Source organism: Leptosomus discolor, chromosome 4, assembly GCF_034619465.1.
Source record: "Leptosomus discolor isolate bLepDis1 chromosome 4, bLepDis1.hap2, whole genome shotgun sequence".
Lineage (NCBI taxonomy): Eukaryota > Metazoa > Chordata > Aves > Leptosomiformes > Leptosomidae > Leptosomus > Leptosomus discolor.
The window spans coordinates 19236129-19257196 of record NC_141394.1 but is presented as its reverse complement, the minus strand read 5'-3'; the positions used below and the strand labels follow the sequence as shown (position 1 = coordinate 19257196).

At 42.0% G+C, this 21068-nt stretch overlaps 1 protein-coding gene across 1 annotated transcript in view; it reads right to left on the bottom strand.

The window, feature by feature from the left end:
- RNF150 (ring finger protein 150) overlaps positions 1–20374 on the bottom strand; it is a 120322-nt gene extending 99948 nt beyond the window's left edge. The window contains exon 1 of the mRNA XM_086464308.1: positions 19909–20374. Coding sequence (XP_086320434.1) covers positions 19909–20374 — 466 coding nt within the window. The remainder of the gene's footprint in view (positions 1–19908) is intronic.
- Positions 20375–21068: the final 694 nt, after the last annotated feature.

The window sequence follows — 21068 nt, the reverse complement described above, 5'->3', positions numbered from 1 at the left end:
CACAAGGGAAGCCCGTCTCCTGACAGCTGCTGCACAGTAAAACCAAACTAAACGAAAACCCCTGTACTTTTAGCCTGGACTTAGAGTCAGCTCTCATTTGTAACCCTCCCAAAGACAGCTGCAGGCAACCTTATACACAGTCATAGCATCTGCCCCTTCAAGTGTTAATATTAGCCATCCTAGGTGAGTTTGTGTGTACCAGATACTCTTCACAAGTATCAGGATATCAGCAGATGAAACACCATTCAGTAGCTAGAGGTGTCCAAAATAAGTGTATTATTTGAATTTTGTATTTAACATGAGATCTATTTCAATAGGAGGGGAAACGCATTTGCTGCCACTGTAGTTTAATGTATGCATTCACTGCCTGGATTATGTTCCCCCTTCACAGCTATGGTTTTTTTGAGACTTACACAACTATGAACTGGTAGATTGAAGTAGAATTTCATAATATAGATCAAAATTATTTTGGTGGGGTTTGTTTGCTTGGTTTTTGTTGTTGTGTTTTTTGTTTGTTTTGTTGTTTGTGGGTTGTTTTTTTGTTTTTTGTTTTTTTTTTTTTAATCAAATAGCTTATGGAAGAAGCAAATACAAATGGACTTCAGTTAATCACAGGAAAATTTCAGAGACCTTGCTTGTAAAAGAATTCCAAACCAACCTTGGTGGTATATGGAAAGAGTAAATAGAGAACCAAAACTGGCAAAGAACAAGCTTGGAGAAGCAAGATGCTATGGGGATGGAAATGATCTGTCACTACTTAGAGAAGGGGACTCTGGAAGGTTGGAATCTGCTCCTGACACACTTCAAGACTTGGCTACTCCACCCTTTTTGTCAGTTTCTGCATTCTTAAAATTGAATGTTGTTTATTCACCCTTGTAAAGAAAATGATCCAAAATTTTAAAAAAGTAGCTACACGCAATTTTGCAGGTTCTATCAGTTATAGATCATTCTTGCAGAGAGACACCAGTAAAAAAAGTCATAAGTATTGCATTAACTAATTGTCAACATCTACTTAATTAAGTGTATTTGTTTGCTACCTGGATTCCTGTCCTGCATTGTGATCTGTACTGTGAACTGCTGCTCATACACACAGCCCAGTGAAATCTAAGAAGCACCATCTGGGTACAAACATACACTGAGTAAAGCTATAAATAGATCAAGCAAGTTCATTACATGCATGAAGTACTTGCCTGCATGAGTATTTTCAGTATGAGGGCCTAAGACTGTAAAACTGATGTCCACAGTTTTCCTACAACCAGCCTTGTCTTTTTAGCTGAAAAGCTAAACACTTTAATAAATTCTTTCATTTCATATCCAAACTTATCATAGAGTATACATGTCCAGATGGAGACCACTCTCTGACTCATTTCTAATCAAGCAAATGGAGCAATATGGGATCAACATTTATTTTTATTTCATTTTTGTACCCAGAAACTATGAGAAACTCATCCCCAGATGGAATCTCTTGCTTCTAGTACTCTGAAATGCTAATGAATAGAAGACAAATTCCTGCCCCTACTCTGTTACACCTATGCACAGACAAGCTGCAGGATAGCGTTGAGTTGACTGTATAACACATTTTATTTAAATTCTAAGACCTGAAAGGTTAAGGACTAGAACTCATTGAGATAATTTTTCTTCCACCTTCTCTCCTCAGTCCCGCCCAAATCAGAAAAAGAGCACAGAAAGGGGGCTTCTTTAAAACTGTCTAGAAATTTTTAAAAGCTCTAGGTTTGTTTTTTTTTTTTTTTTTCCATATTCTGCACAACTGCAGTTGAAATTAACCCCAAAGCAACCAGCAAGAGTGTTACCACCTTGCCATGTGGAGTCAAAATAGGGCTGTTTATGTCTACACAGATCATTTGACCATTCATTGGCAAAATAACCATATCTAATATCTACATGCCTTGGCTCATCTGTGAGTTCAAGACCAAGTGAGGGTTATCTGCTATAGCTCATCTCCCTGGAGGAAGTTACTATTTTTATAGATACGTGTGTGTGAATAAGGACACATAGACATACGCTCACATCTGCATCTATGGGCAAAGGATTCATGGTATCTACTCCTAAAAGATGGTATTTAGATGCTTAGAAGGAAGTTATGTGCGTAAATGGGTCCAAATCTGTTTTAAGCAGGCAGAGTCCTTCCTCTGTGCTGTTCCTTTTATAGGAACATGGCAATACAGACTTTGCTTCTGACTATTCAGTCAAAAGTAAATAAATTCCTCTTAGCACATAATTCCCAGGCAAATTCACAATGCTCTACTGAAACAATCTCTTCAGAGTGTGTTGTATTTGCTTGTATTTCTAAAACAAAGCATTTGTCAGAGTTACCTGTCAGTACCTGCAGGCTTTCCATTTTTGCCCACACTGTATTTTGTACAACTGTGACTGATGTTGTTTACATGGTTTGTTATACGGTTTCTACCATTCCTCTGTGAGATTCAGTCAAGCTTTGAGAATGATGAAAACAAATGCACTTAATATAATGCTGATATTACAGTACATTGCTAATTGAATCCTTTATTTTTAATACTCAAGTGAATATCAGTGCAGATCTCTTTACAGTACCTGCTGATTATAAGGGTATTCCATGAAGGATCTATCTGCAATAGATAAGGTAAGTGCCATATTCGCCTACTGAAATCTGATTATCTGTACCAGAGCCAGAAATTTCAGATTAGAGTTCTAGATTTAATGTGAATTTCATAACTCTAAGTGACTTGCAGAGTTCGATATGAAACAGTTCAGATCTAAGATGTTCAGAAACTAAATCTTGCACCAAATTTAACAAATTTTAGTACACAAGACACAGTTGAAGGTGTTAAGGAGATGTATTTAAGCTACAGAGCTGGCTCCAAACCAAGGTTTGTTTTAAGCAAATCTTCAGTTTAATGGTAACTTGTACTTATTCCCTGGATATGTAACTCGGATGCTGTATCATGCTGGTTTAGACATTTACATGCTACTTTACATGCCTGTTTCCTCTCCCCTCCCTTTAAAAACCCCAAAACCCCAACAACAAACAAAACACATCCAGGCTCCCAGGGAGGAATACTAGTCATAACTATTAGAAGTTTCCCTCTGCTGGTAATATTCCTATGTTTCAATTGCATCAGAGACCAATTCTGCCCACATGTGAGAGGACATGAAAAGAGGGTAATTCTATTTACCTTGGTTCTTGTATGACAGCTTATGTTCTCTCTCTTCATTTAGCTTTTATGCCTTGGATGACTCAGTGCCTAAGTACGAGCAGATCAGAACTACCAGTTTAAATCATGAACTTCAGCTACCCTGTTATTTCTACACTGAATCACCTATCCAGATTTCTCCTTTCATTTCTGATACTTTCTGTTAATTGTAACTTTTCTGTTAAGCATAGCTGTGCATTTGATATTTCTGTCTGCATTTAGCCTCTAACAATTAATTTGGATCAAAGAGATCAAAAGGCAAAGCATCTTTAAGATACAGCAATGCCTACACTAACTGAGAGACAGAGACTCTCTCATTAGCAAACATCTCTATCAGCAAAGAGATTCACTGTAATAAGGCATGCTTACAAAGGAGTTAAATGGTCACAGATTTCCAAAATGAAGGTGTAGTGAAAACTGAAAATAAACCATTTGCAGTACAAATCACACCATTCAATATCTTGTCATCAGACCCTGAAAAGAGAGAGAGATCTGAAACATGTTAGAGGAGCCAAATGAGATTAACATAGCAGTGGTTTTGAAAATCCCACAAGCTCTCAAAACAGATCAGCATCACTCAAAACACAATATGCATGCTAAAACAAAGGCACTGAAATTGCCATGCAGTATTGCCTGCATTGTGGTCTCTTTGACTGAACCACAGTTCCAGGAAAATTAAGAAAAAAGAAAAAAAAATACACCAACCAACCACATATTCCAAGATCCAACAACTAATCCTCTGGAATAAATTTCGCCTGTATTAAATGCCATCCTAACTTGGTCAAACCAGAAATAGGTAAGGAACGACCTCTGCTAGGCTTAATGTGGATAGACTTTGTTTCTGTAACTGTTTCTGTGACAACTGTCCACATTTATTTGGTATAGATGGGTGGTACAAAACTCTTTCACTGGAAATTGCAAATACTAATTTTGATCGTTCTCTGAACAACCATCACCGAAGCATCCCCCCTGTGATAAGGCTGTCATCATTGCCATTCCTTCTTAGCATACCAGTTAGCAAAGAAAGGTGTGAAAACCATACTGCTCTCACCCTCCAAATATAGAACAGGTCTTTTTGCAGTGCGTGCAGCCAGTACCTGCTTGAGATTTAGAAGCTTTTACTTCAACTATGACTTTCGTCAGGCAGCAACATTTCTCAGAGCTCTTGTGAGCCTGGCTGCTCCCTGTTCCTGGAGATGAGCTAGCAGGTACGTGTATCTTGCAAACCAAGCTTTTCAGTGTCTTCCTGCAACACAGCTCTAACACCACCCCCCCCCACCCCGATTCCTTTCATTTCACATAAAAGCCATAAGCCTTGCAAGAACTAAATTTTAGCTGTCAGTAGATTTCAGAAAAATTCGTTTTGAAGCCCACTGTCAGAAATATATGTAAGACATGACCTACTATTCTCAAGTACTTCAAAAAGTAAGAAAATTAACTTCTACCTATATCATAAATGTTACAATGGCTACATAATTTAAGCAATCACTTGAAGCCAGGTGGACCTTTTATTAAGTGAGCTGGAGAACTCACACAAGTCAGTACTTACAGCTTCAAGGCACTCACAAGCTGGCCCATAATTTTACTCAATTACAAAATGACCTTAACAAAGCCCTGGTGTTGTCTGTTGTGTTACTTGAATCCGACAGATGTGTGCAATTCACATAAAATGCAGACTGTTAATACTTCACCAAGATTGCTGGTGAAAGACTGGTATTATTTATGTTGGGTTATGATGAATGGGGCTTTTCTGTACTTGACAACAATGCGTTAAATACTATGGGGGCAGTAGAAGATGTATAATGAGTTCAGGTATGACCTTTTTGCCTTAACTACATGGCAGTTTTGGGACTGACTTCAGCAAGGTTAGGATTTCAGAAGTAGAGGTTACAAATTAATGGCACAGGTAAGTGCATTGCTGGCTATCAGCAAACAATACTTTTTCTAAAGGAAAGATTTAGGGGTTGGAATTTTACAGAATCATTATTTGTTTTCTCTTAATAACATTAAAAATATGTAAATAAATTAAATGGGGACTTGGGAGGCTCTTAAAGTAACGGTGGCTAACTTAAAGTTCAGAAATCAGCATCTGAGCTGGTCTGAAAGCAGTCTGCATAAAGAAAATGTGGCCTGTGAAAAGTCATTTTAAAGCCCAGTCTAATGCCAATAACCCACATAAGAACTAGGGAGACCATCATATTGGTGTCGGAGAATATTTTTTCCCTGTGAACTTCTTGTGAATTTTTCAGCCAAGTTGTTTGTGTGCTTCTTCAAAGTAGCTAGAGAAGTGGATCTAAAATTCATCCGCCTTAAAACTTCAGTTTCCAAGATACCAGGTCTGCACAGCGTAGCATCTTTCCACGAGAAACAGGTAAAATCTCTTCATTGCTGTAGCCTGAGAGTACTTAATGCTGTGTATATTAGCCCCTTCAGTGATAGGGACATTGCCACTATTAAAGATGGAAAACAAATGAAATTGTAATTATTTTTTCTTCAGCCGACTGAATATTGTGCCCCTGAATGAAGGCCTAACGCACTCTCAGATCCTGAAACTCTTGACAATAGGTGCAGACGACTGTTGGATAACATCTGGCTTATGTTCAAATTAATCAAACCTGCAATAATTTTCTGATGGATGGATTCCAGTTCTGTTTTATTAAACAAGGCAAGCTGAGACCCAGGCCTGTGAACAGCATAGCACCCACAAAAGGATACTAATCACTTCCACTCCTGCTGATGTCTATTCACATTGAAATTATGGAGGAACTCTGAGACTTGTGCTGATAAATACAGATCTGCAGACCACTGAAGACACTACTGAATCACCTCAGGTATTCATTCATATTTGCATATTATACAATGATATTCGCGTATTATACATTAATATTTGTCTGGTCTGGTAAGTCTTACTGTGATTTTAACACAGTTGTCATGGGGCATGCTTACATACTTAAAGATTATTAAAAATAATATTATTTCCAGGCAGATCTCTCAAACTCAATATGGCAGTTAGCTTGTTAGGAATGTCTAATGGAGGAATATCTGTCAATTTTACGCTTCTCCTTGGTTACAGTTTCCCATCCTCTCAACATACCCTCAACAACTGTCCAAGAGGCTGAAAGCTCTGTTCAAAATTGATATGTACCACTGGGAACATCAATGAAACCTCTCCTGAATTTCTCAAAGCAAAATGAAGCCGACAGACTGATAAGGCCACAAGGGAGGATGCAAAATTTTATCTACTGGAATGAAATCTGCAAACCATCACAATAATTACTCCCAAACCGGAATGGGCATCAGGTATGGAGCTGCTGTGCATCTGATAGATATGTATGTATTTCCAAATCAGGCAACTCCCTGATTAGCAAGAAATGCTGTGTGGCTATTCTAAATCCCATGAACTCCTCTAGCTCACCTAGCAAGTGCAATTGACTGGTTGATATAAATCTCTAAGACATCTGCAAATAACTAACCAGCTGTCCACACTTCTCACAGCTATGATTGTTCCTCTGCATGCACTGGTAACAGACATCAAATAAATCACAGTTAAGAAGATACAGCATCTGGCTTGTAAAGGGCTTGGGTGGCCAGCTTTTCCTCAGATGAAAGGGGAACAGTTGTCACTGGAAGCTGAGAGAGGTACCCTTGCTTCTCACTGTGATGCAGACATGCCTGATAACCCAGAAAGGAGAAGCCAATTTATGTGGAGAAACGTAAAATACTTAAAGCATCTCTTTTAATAGTTGTTTATAAAGTACCCATTCTATGAAATACATAAAGTATATCTCTTACATTTACAATTATAAATAAAAGTGCCTTATTGCAAGGACGTTGACTATTCACAGTACTACAGGAGGGCGTAAGATCCCCCAAGATTATCACATTCTTAGTAATCTCTGGTCTACATCAGACACTTCTACCTCTTTCATAGATGACATTTTCTCATAAAACCACTTTCAATCCATTTAGTTAAGGTGCTCAACTGCTGGCCCACCCTTAGCAAGAACTAAACATAAGCTTAACTATAACCATTCGTGCAAACATTGTCCCAAACTGGGACATGAAGCGTTCTCCAAATTACCTTATTTCTAATGTCTACATTACATTAATGTCTAACCTAAATTTTGAAATACCTACTAGTGAGTTTTAAGACAGCAAAAAAACAAACAAAAAAAACCCACCTTAGTAAAGTGAGAAGTCACTTTTATGCATCTGTCTCATTAGCAAGCAAGGGATTTTAGGAGCTGCTGTATTGGTCTAGGTGAGACCCAGCTATACTTGTCTCCCTGCTATCATTACTACCAAACAGTCTATTGATTTACATGTGCACAGTAGCTCCTGTTTTGCAGGCTAACCCACAACAGATTTGGCTAGTCAGAGCCAAAGACAACAGCTTTGTGATAAAACTAGCAGGGTTATCTTTGCATTGGCGAAAAATATTTCTCATCTATGGACACAAAAGAAATTGTCCAGAAAAGACCAACAGCAACCATTGTGCTGACTCAATGCAGTATTAAGAAATAAGAACAGATTCTACACATCAAATGTACAAGAAATGCAGGTTAAGAAATAAGAACAGATTCTACATATCAAATGTACAAGATAATCAGTAGAAGATATTCTAAGACCAAAAATTCACTGCTTGCTTTATTTTTCATAAGTCTAATAGCAGAAGGACGGTTATATAAATTAGTTAACAGGATGAAGCCCTTAATTATTGGAGAAACAAGTGATAGGTCATGCACATTTAGAAACCAGATAATACCAGTTCTCTGTTACCAAAAATTTCCTTGAACTATCAACCATTAGAAATTATGAATTCAGAAAAAAATTGTTACACGGTCATATTTCTCTCTCAGAAAAAGGCTATGGACTCTCATAAATTGCATTTCAACAAGTTCTGGTTAGTAGACTAGGATAGGGGAAAAAAGACAAAAAAAGAGATTGTCTGGGACTCAGATGGATAAAGAAAAGAGAATGTCTCTAGAGGGAAAAAAATACCCCAAAACATAGGAAATGAAATTTCCCTATGTGGTTTCTTAAGCAGGGGTTAGCAGGCCAGTGGAGTGAAAAGGACAGATAAGTTCTCTGAAGAATCCATACACATTAGAGTATCCCAGCTGCCTTAGACATAGCTCATTACTTTCCCATGCAGTTAAGGTGTTCGGTAGCTTTCTCTAATTCACCTATGGATCCAGTTGGGCAATATTCTGTGAGCAACACAATCCCCCATACTCAAACACAAAGCAACATGCAAAACTGCTAAAGGCAACTAGAAAATGTACAAGCTCAAACTTGAGCACAAGGTGACCAAGATCCTCATCATCTCAAGGAATGCTCCCATCAGCTGTAAAGGCAGCAAGGAAGGACTGGAACAAAGAACAATGAGGCAGCAAACAAGAAAATTTCAAAGATCATGACAGTGGGTAGCAGTGAGACATAGGCATCAGTACAGACCTGAAATGGGGATTAAGATATACGGATTAGTCACATAAATTTCATAGTCTCTAAGAGGAAGAATGTCTCCCTGGTGAGGATGCCATAGGAGTCACACGCTACTTCCATGGCTATTATTTTCCCATCAACATGAATTCACCTCTCCAGGATTCAGGTTCATTGACATGACTTTCATCTAATCGCTATTTTAGCCATTTCTCTGGCAAAGTGAATGATGGTACTATTGGCTTTTGAAGTATTTCATCCCCACCTGTGATACTGTTGCTCTCTGGATTGCATTTAATCATATTATTCCCTTGTGCTGGCATTCAACATTTAAATAGAAGTTTTGGAAGAGAAAGGCTTTCAATTTCTTTTACAATAAGAGACAGATGCTCCAGCAAATGGTTGTTTTGTGGAGGTTTACAGGCAGCTCTCTGCGTTTGTTGGCTATCTTCAAACACACAAAAAGTCGCTCAGCTATGCTTTTCTTGCAAGTGTGTTTTCTTGCAGCCTCCTCTTCTATAAGCAACAGTCACAAAGAAGTAACGAGCCGAAATTGGCTCATCACTGTCACCCAGCTAAGTTCTTTCCAGGTGATAAAGGTCATGCTACGCAGAGATCCAGTTTTAAAAAGCTGATGCTTCAGGCCATAGTGTTTACTTCTGCCCACTTACAGAGCTTCTGCAGAGCTGTTTTGATGGTCTCCAAATGTGGAAGAGAGCTGGGTAGTAGTTCCAGGGAGGTACAGTCCCTAAAACCATAAAGAACTACCATGATCACCTTCTCTAACCTTCCTTGTACACATACTACCACAATTTTCCCAGAGACTGGTGTAATTTTTCCAGGATGGGACTTTCAGAGAGCTATCCAAGCCCATTCAAATAACATGAAGTTATGGGCAACCATTTAGGAAACTGCATCTTACTACAAGCCTGAATTTGTCTCGCTTCCACTGACAACTACGGATCCTTGTTTTGCCTTTGTCTATGAGGGCAATCTTTATCTCACACCAAATATTGTTCCCATGTGTATCTAGACACAGTGCTGACGTCACGTCTAGCCTGCTACTAAGGATATATACACAGACAGCAAGGGCCAAAGATCTTTTAACTTAGGGACTGCGTGATGAGAAGACAGAAAGCTGTTGGCACATTATCATAGGGAAAAGAAATCCAGCATTGCAAACCTGAGTTCAATTTCTTTAAATAATACTTGTAATCAAACGCATGCATTGATTCCTGGAGAAGAGTAACATCTGAGTTGGGAGGAAGTCAGGTCTGTGCTCTGGGGTGGAAATAGTGTCTAAGGCTGGTAGAAGCTGATTAAAATGTAATATATCATCAAAAAAGGCAAGGGAACCCAAAATGTTCTGAACCTGAAATTCTGAGATATTAAATATTTACAAAAACAAAATCTTTTTTGAAACTCAGAAGTGTAAGGACTTTTCTGGAGAGCAAAGACATTCAAAACTGTTTTTTGTTGAAAAACCATTTCACTACTAAAGAAAAACAGTTTTGATGGAAAAAGTCCCAGCCAGTTTTTTCTAGCACCCAGCGGGGGAAACGTAATCTTCTTCTGCAAAAGCATGAAAGAGCAGGATCGGCCTCTTTACATAGAGGGGACCATAATTTGGTCTTTTAAGAATTCATGAAAAAGACTTAGGAGTGTTCAGCACAAAGCCATTCTATGCATAGCAAATGTGCTACGCCTGATTGGCAGTCTTCTGCACTGCCACATTTCCCAATTGCTGGTGTCCCATTCCTCCAAGCTGACCCCGAGCAGCAGACAGCCGTCAGCAGATGCTCTTTAAACCCAGAGTCAGCTGCAAAGGAAAAGCAACCAAAAGAGGATAATCCTGCTCTGCTTCCCCTTACAGTCAGCTCTGTATGTAAAGCAACAGCCTTTGGTTGTTTTTGTCAACCTAGTAAGGGGTGGGGAGAAAGTGGAAAAAAAAAATAGAAGAGACATCAAAGGCCATATTATAACAAGACATAATGGATTTTACTCAGACAGCTCCTCATTTTCCAGTGTGAAAAGTCTTGATACAGTTTTTTGTAAAGGTATGAATTTCATGGACAACCAGATGGTACTTCAAACACATGGACGTAGAAAAAGCGGTAAGAGACCAGGCACAGAGATTACACAATCTTGCGAAAGCTGCCTCTTCTCAGGGAACACGATGCTGGCAGGTAGAACTAGGAGACCGTGAGTGTAGAACAAAAGCTTAAAAAGGCACAAGACGAGAAAGCATATTCTGTACAAGTATAAGAAGCAATCATGAATGAGACTGCAGCATCAGACTGTTCTGTTTTAAGCATTTTCTTTTGAGTACAAACACAGACATGCCCCAGAAATGTGGTCAAACGTTTAAGATTCTCTAATACAGAGACTTCTGAAAGGGCAAAGGAAAAGCAGAAATGAATGTCTGTCTTCTAACAGAAAACAGTGAAATGAAAAACAAAAAAGAATACTACCATTTTAGCTATCATCATAGGATGTAAAACCAGAGATCTTTATCAGACACTGATACAGAACTCTTGCATAATTGGAAAATGCAAGGAATCTTTTATAGTGAAACTTGTTAGACACTCAGTGCTTTGATCATGAGGAACCGGAATTGCTCTGCTGGTGTAACAGTAACAGCTAGGTGTAAAAGTTGCTCAAGTACTCCACAAATCAATTTAAGCAAAATGATAAAACCATACAGCTTATTGTACTGGGTCTGAACCCAGCCAACCCACAACACATATTCAACTAATGTTGACACACTGTACAGTAATCTTAAGATTAGACATATATGTTAACTAAAAATGAATCTACTTACTAGGATCTTGAGTCCATTCTTAGTGCTGCTGTGTAAGGTCAGACACATTCAACACAATCTGTTACCATGCTAGAAATGAATTTTTTGACAAGGACTGCAAGATCAAGCACTAAGTAGAAGTGCACAGATTAATGATATGTGATTTATAAAACGGAAGCCGGAGATTAGTGTGATGCATCATTCTTTTTAAAATACATATATTATCTGGTGAGACGTTCTTACAATGACTTGCAAAAAAGAGATGCCTTGTAAGGAGAGATTTGAACAGTACGAGGCAAACCAAGGAGCATATAAAAAGGAAGGATGCCCAAGGGATGGAACAAATTATGAAGATCTATATAATTAAGACAGTGATCAGGGACAAATGAAGATGGTTGATACACAACTACATCAGAAGTAGGGGGCTGTCTTCGTAGAAGAGCATACAGAGAGAACTGCTTTGTTAGGGAGCACCCCAGTGCCGGGGTCCCCTCTCATGATAAAGGCTTCGAGACAGTATGGAATATAAATTAATTTTAAAGAGCTATGTCTCTTTAAGCGTGTAGCACAAGGGAGCACTTGCCAACTCATCCTATTCCATGTAGGAGTCCTGGAGGAACTATACTCATATGCAGATGTAATGCTTCTATCCCTGTTTAAGGAGTATACAAAATATACTCAAACCAGGACTTTATGGAGTTACAGGGCTGTAATTTACATTTCTGTAACTAATGGGAACTAAAAAGATACACATTTTTTTCCCTCCTATTTTGTCTCAAACTGAAAATAAGGTTAAAATAAATTGGCTACCTTTCCAATTTCCAGCAGGGAATATTACATACATAAACACAGTTAAAGACATCAAATTTGAGATCAAAACTCTTGACAGACCCTTAGGTCTAGCAGTATAATTGAGTATCACTGTGATTATACTGTCAGAAGCAAATGAACAGGCACTTTATTGATATTACTTAGAAGTCACTCTCGAGAAGAAAAAGAAATGAACAATCATTTGAAAAAGCTATTATATCTTTAAGTAGCAAAGAATCAAAGATCCCCGCTTTTCATATTTCAATGTAAAATACCAATAAAACAAACAGGTTAATCTTTTCATCATCTCCTTCAGTTCTCCTCAGTCCTGTTTCCCAAGGTTTACCTCAATTTATTGAAGAGGAGCCAAAAAAATAAACAATGCCCTTGTTAAGCCTCTCTTGTAAAACACAGCCGCATAGTACTGTTGTTTCATAAGCAAACTAATCTTTACAACCTTTCTCCATCTACTAGAACTGGTGAAAAAATTCACCACTCATTCATTTTTGAACTAAACCCCATTGTTTCCACCAGGGTGGTAAATTCACCTAAATCAGTAATTTTCAACCTATCCTGGCTGGAGGATTGCTTCTAAGGGGTCCACAAAATGCACTGAAGAACAGTAAGCCTATTACTGATGAGCTTCAAATCACAGCAAATTCATTAGCAAACTTGTAGGTTTATGAAGCTTGGCATCCCACAATATGGGCAGTGGGTCAAACAGTAGATATAAAGCTGGTAGATTTAATATGGGAAATTTTAAAGGTTGAGGTTTCACCTAAGTGATTTTGGTTTCCTGCTCTAGGTAACAGAAACTGGAGTTCTTAATAGAATTACCTCCTGTGATACGGCATCTAAATGCACTCATGAAAAAAGTGGGTACCCTGGGGGGGTCCTTGACCCCTGGTCATCCAGATTCAGGATCTGGTCAAACTGTTCAGTGGCTGACATGTGGCCTATCCATCTAGATTTTCTCTTCCGAGAAACCAAAACAGTATGGGGTGAAACGAGGAGAGAGCTGGGCACTTAAGAAGTCCTGGCACACACTCCACTATGGAATCAAGACAGGCCTTGTTTGGACAGAGTAAGCCTGTTTGGACATAACCACTGACAAAGTATTTTGTCTCCTCTTTCTTCTTGCAATTGCCATATAATTCTCTGAACTGTGTGGTACAACGGATACATTTGGTTTTAAACCTTACCCTTTAGCAGTTATGCCTCTGCCAAGATGACTCTGTGGAAGTTATGAGAATTAAATAATATTGCAAGACATAATATCACTATTTAATATCCTCCTACATTTTTTATTTTTTGCCGTAGCACCATTCTGCTGCTTACATAGTCTGCATTTGGTTCTGCAGCACCCCAAAATTCTCTCCCTTGCAAGACGATAAGCAAAAAGCACTGCAACGATATTAGATGGCAACAGTGTAGGAAGCAGTCCTGCATTAGCAAGGTGACAGATTACATGGATTACTCAGTCTTTTCCATATCTGATTTCTACGAGTCAATGATTGTATTGTTTGCTCCCTTCTGTACCGAAGAAGTCATCAAGTGACTAGCACTCAAATACAACTAAAAGGGCAGAAGTCTTGAAATGAATGCTGTTCCTGTGCAGGTTAGCTCTGCAGAAGTTATTGGGAACTGTAGAAGTCACTGGGCTTCCCTTCATAAAGATCTAACTCTTCATCAGCCTGGCTTGTGGTGTAGGGAGGCAGCGGTCACTTGAAACTCAATTCATCTCACATGACAACGCACTATGAGCTCTGTCAAACAAGTGCGGCAAAATAATGGGGTCTTTTAGTCCTTCGCTTACATGAGAAAAGTAGAAAGTTTCCTCTTCTCTTACAAAGAAAAGAGACTCTTAAAGTGGCAACACTAAACTACCTGTAGGTTTCTCTCCCCTTTTGCCAAAAATGTTCCTGTGCTGTGATGTACCATGAAGGGGTGCAGCACAGAAATACATCTGCATGAATTGGTGAGCTACAATGGAGTTAACGCATTAGCCACAGACTGCCACAGGATCCTAACCACTCAAGCTAACATCTACCATCTTACCAAAATATCAATGGGACTAGAACAACCCATCACTTTATGAAAAGCAAGCCATTCTCCTAAGGACAGTATACCAAAATGAGGTGCTTCAGATTAACAGGCAGCAGTTAGAACCAATGCTGATACAGATCTGTTTCTGAGGAAGATTTTCTTCTTGCTGTGTCACTTCTTACTCCACAGATCTGAAGACAGCACTTTTATGAATATCACTGCAAACAAAAAATGCTGCAGATAACCAAGGGGCATGGAGAAATCTAACTGCTTTTGCAGCCAGTAACCTTGGGGGATCAATGCAACCTTCAATGAATCAATACTTCACCACTTTGTAGGGAAAGCCGTACCTTACGACTTGATCCAAAGCTCAATAGACTCACTGTCTTTCCACTGACTGCAGTGGGCTCTGAAGGAGACACACAAGCCATTGTGAGGTTGAAAGAAGATGCAAGATTCAAACAAGGCAAAAAGCGTCTCACCTAACGACAAAACTCAGTGCCTCAACGCTGAAGTGGCTGTCCCAAGTAGTACCAGAGACTAAGATTATTTTGTTGCTCTAGTCCTTGTAGGTGAAACGCATCCCTTTTAATTCAGTTAAAGCTAAACCGGTAACCTAACATCACAAAGTCTTCCCTGGCTTGGCATAACCAAACACACCCTCAGTAGAGAAGTTTAGCACAGAACCACAGCAGAACTAGCAGGCAGAAGGGCGGCTCACTAGCGAACGCAGTGGGACAGCTTGTGGGCACTACTGCTGGCTGTACCCAATGTTATAAATCCTTGATCCTGGTAAATATCGAGAACCAGATTTTCAAGGACTACTGGAAGCCAGGATGACATGATGGATCCATGAGCTCCTGAGTTCCTCAGGATGGCAGCACACCCCAGCCATGCCTCAATTTCATGATGGATAAAGCTCAGAGATGCACTAACCTCCATCTTCCTCCCCCACTAAGTTAGTTCCTATTAGGAATGAATCCTGGGTGCTTGGAACAGAAAATAATTATGGCAGGCCCTGGAAGCCTGAAATCTCCCACCCTTGATTAATTCACTCTTATCCATATGCAAATTCAGTGTGAATGCTGTCAGCACATTTTTCTCATTAGAATTCAACAAAAGTTTAGGAAAACAATTTAGTAAAGGAACAAATGCAGCTACAGCACTGAATTAATTCTGTAAAGAGAGAACTCTTCAACTTTGGTGTTTAACTTGTACATTGGTACAAATCTACAGCAGAGCCCAAAGCCAAAACTACTACCGACACATCTTAAAATATGTAAAAGGCAAGATCAGTCATCGATCGTCAAACAAAAATCTGAGTACAAGGGTAGAAACTCATTGAACTGAAAGGGCACAGTTCAAGGCTGGCCACATTCACAGCATGGGCGGAGGGAAACACCTGATTTTGCCGTGGGATGGCCATGCCCTCCTCATGCAGCCTGGCACAGGCATGCTGCACTTTAGGGCCAAAGAGGAAAGGAAGAAGTCAGAATCATCTTAGACCACATATGAGATTCATGTCTCAAAGATACAGTTGACAGTTGCTGCCAGTGTGTATGAGCCATTACAAAAAAACGAGGCATCTGCCCCGCGTTGAAAACAGGCCGTCACATGCGCAGCACATGACTTAAAATTTGTGATGGCATTCACTGGAAAAGCAGAATACGGAGAACGCAGAGCTGCCTGACTCCATATGCTTCTGGTGCAAAACATTTAGGATGCAATTGACTTCACATAATAATTGTATCTATTCTGTGAGATATTTTAATGCACCCCTGAATTCAAACTGAATGTTACAAACTGTATTGAATGCTAAAGATTCGATTTTTAGCCACACAGAAATCGTGTGTAGAGTCGCGGTTAACATCCCTGCCTAGCCCCAAGCACCTGACAGACGCCCGTTAGAAGTGGTCAACCTAGGTTCCCTCAAATAATGGTTGGAGAGAGGGAAGTTCTCACCTTGAATCATCTTCTGGAAGGCTCCCTTCCTGTATTTATTCAGAGCTCAGAGGATGTGTTAGGACACGTGCTACAACAGGTAGTAAGAATACTTCAAATTAATACTGAGTTACTAAATGTAAACGCAGTGCCTAGAGCCTTTTCACACCTAAACAACAGCTAATGTGTTCTGAATAAGAGCAAATGCTAATCAGAAACCCTAGCCGACACCATGGATTATCACTCTGGAAAGTGTGAAAAAGAACATCCTCTATATTGTTAGAGTACTTTTCTACTAGAAAAGTTGATTTAGGAGAAATAAAAAGCAGCTGAAACAGAAATTCTAGATGCTTTTGTCTTTCTCTAGTTAAAACCTACTTAGTCAAAAAGCAAACAAAGTTGGACTCACAGCTCCCCTACCATACTTCAAGCCAATAAAAATAAAGATGCCGGTTTGCAAAGGCTATAACAGATGATGTAAAAGCCAAGTGTGTCCTAGCGCGAGAACCACAGAGCTCTGTGCTCCCTGTGAACGCAGATGTCACAACTCTACCTCACTCTTCTGGATGTGCAAGCAGTGACCTAAGTACAAGCTCCTTGACAGCAAAAGCTTTCAGTATGGTGACTGAACTGGTTCAAATCGCACACTTTGCCTGTTCTGTCTGCTGCACTATAAATAAACCCTGGAAAGTTATATTTGAAGATTTCCACAACAAGCTTTGAAATAATATCATCCTGGTTTTGATTTGGGGGTGGTGGAGGTGCCGGGTAGGGAGGGAGGTCTACCAACCCTCCTTCAAATTCAAGAATGGTATCTTGTGATAGATTTTAAAATGAGAAGGGACTATGTTAGCAAAGGGTCATTGGCACGCATCGTAGCGGAAAACAGGAAATAAAATTAAACATACAGCTGTGATGTAAGATCTTTGGCAGGAGAAGAGAGTGCTTTGGGAAGAAAGTGGCAAGGGCAAAGGACTATGAAGTAGCACAGTAATGTGGTCAAGAGGGGGAATGAAGCACAGGCATAGAGATCAAGAAATGAGAGTGGGGGTGAGAGGAGCAGAAAAAGCAGCACAAAGAGAGATAAAATGACAGTAAAAGAAAGAAGGCAACGCATACAGAAGAGAAGAACGTACATAAGGAAAAACATCTCTCTCAGGAGTAAGAGTTCTTTAGCAAGGGCAGAAGCCACATTGTTATGCAACAGGATATACACTGTTTTCTGTACAGAAAGAGTTTACTTAAGCTTATATGGAATCTCAAAAAAAAAAAAATCTGTGTGAGAAAAGAAAAGTAAAAAGAAAAACAGAGTCACCTCATATATCTTTCAACTTTTAAATTGCTTTTTAGGTCATATTTCACTCTCCCCTCCCACCCCCTAAGTATTTTCCAGGATGGAATTTTCTTCTTCCCACTCCAGGATTTGGCGTGGGCAGAGCACCGCAGATGCTGCTGAACTCAGAAACCAAGAACCTGATTCATTCTTCCCTTGAATCTTGTGCTGTCATTTAGACTGGGACCAAGCAAACGTCCTGCTGCAAGTCAGAAAGTTAATTTTACACAGCTTGTACATTCACTTTGTCCCAGCATAACAGTAGTACAAGAGCAAGAGTAAAGACAAATCCAGTTCTGAATCCCTCTTAGTTTGTCAAATATTTAAGTATTTTTCCTCCTGTTCCAGCAGATTTATGCTCAAAAACTCCTCTGAGCTCTAACTGTACACAGAAGGTGGGTTTTCCCTAAGGTAAAGCTAACAACTGTTTTTCAACTTCACAGAACAAAAATCCTTAAAACAAAGACAACCTCATGCAATCAATCACCAAAGCCCCTTGGTCTCATTGACTGTATTCAACAAGTTCAGATTATTTTCTGCAAGTTTCCTTTCATTTTGGCCTCTGGTAGTACTCTACAGTCACACTGCTGAGTATCAATTCCGTACTCAAAAAGGATTCTCAGCATTAACTGTAAGGAATCATATGACATAAAAGAAGCTGCCCCCGAGATAAGTGATACAGTGTTCGGATTTTTGAAAGCTGAGGCCACCTTCAGTAGAAAGATTCCTGGCTTACTTCATTTTAGACTTTAAAACAAACAAAAGCTCTAACATTTTAAAAGGTTAGACACATTTTTTACTCCCACTGTTTCTTAATAAAACACCATTTGTGTGGGAAACCAGCTTAGTACATACTCTAAAAACAGGCAAACCATTAATTGATCCAGTATGTTGGCAGTTTTAGAGTAACTCACTAGACAAGAACAAACGATCTTAAGTTTTGAAACAGTCTAAGCTTTACTTTAAGGGTGCGTAAGGACGCCAAGCTGCTACTACTTTATACTGCTTAGTATATAATCTGTGATACTTAAAGCACCAAGAAGTATGATCTGAACTGCTACTAAACCATGTGTAGGTTATAAAGCACAGTTTTAAGAAGCTCAAGAGGTTTTGAGTTGCTTGTATCACAAAACCAACGGAAAATACTGAAAAAACCCATCTCCACAGATCCTACAAACCCCACAAATTTGTCCAAATAAACAGTTAATCTCTTAAAGAGGCTGCACACTAGACGTTCCAAAAGCGCTACTTTTGCATCAGCAGTATTATGGCATTATAGTGGGGCAATAAATTGTTTTTCAGCACATCCATGCTCGCTAGTTTACTGTGGAAATGTAAAATGTCTTTAGAATAACATCCTGTTTTGCAGCCTCTCTGTGTTTCAGTTTACCCCTAACTCTGCTCAAAGATTCAACTGCCATGAAACAGCTGGGCATGATTAGTTACTGGATGCAAACCAAACTGAGATTTCACAATAGGTGGCATTTTAGTCTCCATGGCATAGGCTGCTGGTATACAAGACCAGTGACCTCTGGCAAGAAAACACCATCCCTAAATATAAATCTGGTGATCTGTTTTTAAAACAACACTATTTCAGATCAAACACTGTTACAAAACCAGTGTTTTCTACGGGCATAACCTGGGGTTTGGGTTGTTTCCGATTACTGGATTTCTGCTCAGTTGTAGTTGATGAGCACATGTTGGCACCCAAGCACCCATATGCTGACGCTGTGAGCACAAACTCAGAGCATTGACCGGGGAGAGGGGAAACCTCCCCTAAGCACAGTCCTGGACAAAATACCTCATGTTCTCACCAAATCACATACTCGGCACTACTACTTGATCCCACAGCTTTTACACTACCATAGGCAAGACAGCGGACGCTATGTTCCCTACTTTATTGCACCTCCTGATAAGCCTGCACCATAAACACTACGCTTCTCTTCTGAAGGTCTCAATCACAGCTGAACCTACACGGCACCTGCCAGAGGATCCTCAGGACACACCAAATCCTCGGTGCCCCACAGCGGGGGCAGGGTCCCACCCATTCCTCCAACTAGACCCAAACTTTACATCTCCCAAACTTTTCACCGCTGGAGCACCAGTGTCCACGGCTGATGGCAGCGCACCCAGTGCGGAGAGGTGCTCCACAGTGCCCGGAACGGGCACCCACCGCCCGGTGAGGCCCGTAGCCCACCTGACTCCCTGCCAGGAGGTGTGAGGACACCTTCCCCCGCAGTAGCTCGCACCCCAAGGACGCGGGACGGCAGAGCGGCCCATCCGCCCGCCCAGCCCAGACCCCGGGGTGCGCCCACGGGGAGCGCGGGCGGGGTGCCGGGGCTCACCTGCGTGGGGCATGGTGATCGTCTCGTTGGCGTTGCTGGAGCCCACGTTGTAGATGACCACGGCGGAGGCGTTCTGGGCGGCGGCGTGGCGGATCTTGTCCTTGTAGGTGCAGTTGCCCCGCGGGATGAGGGCCACCCAGCTCTTGCCCGGCGCCGGGGCGTTGAAGCGGGTGCCGGGGTCGCAGGCGTAGCGGTCGGTGGGCGAGGCGGAGAGGGCCACCTGCCCGCGGGCGTCCTGCTTGGGCGACTGCTCGCCGTAGCGCCCGCACTCGCTCTTCTCGCTGCGGAGCTCGGCGCTGCCGGCCGCCGGGTCGGCGTAGGTGATGTTGACGAAGGCCGTGTACCACTCCTCCTTCTCGGCCACGGTGAAGTCCAGGCACAGCAGATGCACGAAACAAAAGGACAGCAGCCATGTTGAGAGAGCCAGGCTGCGGCACGCTTGGATCACAGACATTGCCATCTTCATCTGCCGGGCCCCCCCACCCCGGCCGGCCCGCCCGCCCCCGCCGCCTGCCTCTGTGCGTGTGTGTGTGTGTGTGTGTGCGTGCGTGCGGCGTGCCCCGAGCAGCCGGCTCCGTGCGGGGCGGCGCTGCTCCCGCCGGGCGCCGGGCGCCGTGCGGGGAGGGAGGAAGGGGAGGGGGCCCTCCCCTCTTCCACCCGCTGCCTAATTCATGTCGGGGCCGTTTGATTTCCTCAGGCTGGCCCCGTCTCCGCTCTCCCCGCCGCCTTTGCTTCCTCCTGCCCCTCTTTCCCCCTGCCCTCAAGGCTGCCTTCCCCCGCTGCTGGCAGCTCGGGCGGGGAAGGCGCGGAGGAGGGAGCGGGGGGCGGGGGGGGGAGCGGACGGGGACAGACGGGCTGCCACACGCGCACGCAGCCAGGCGCGGCGCCGTCGCCGCTGCTCCCGCTCCGGGCCCGGCCCCTGCGGACGGCGGCGCGGACCGCCGGAGTGGCTGCGCGGCGATCGCCGGGGTGCGGGGCGGCGGGGGGCCGCCGGCTGCGGGAGGAACGGGCGGCGCGGCGGCGCCACCTGCCGGCCGAGGGGCGGCGGCGCGGGGGGGGCCGCCGGGGCTCCGCGCCAGGCCCGCCGCGGCGGCTGGGGCCGAGGCGGAGGCCGAGGGGCGGCCCTGCCGGGGGGCGAGCGGAGCCCCGGGGAGGCCGGA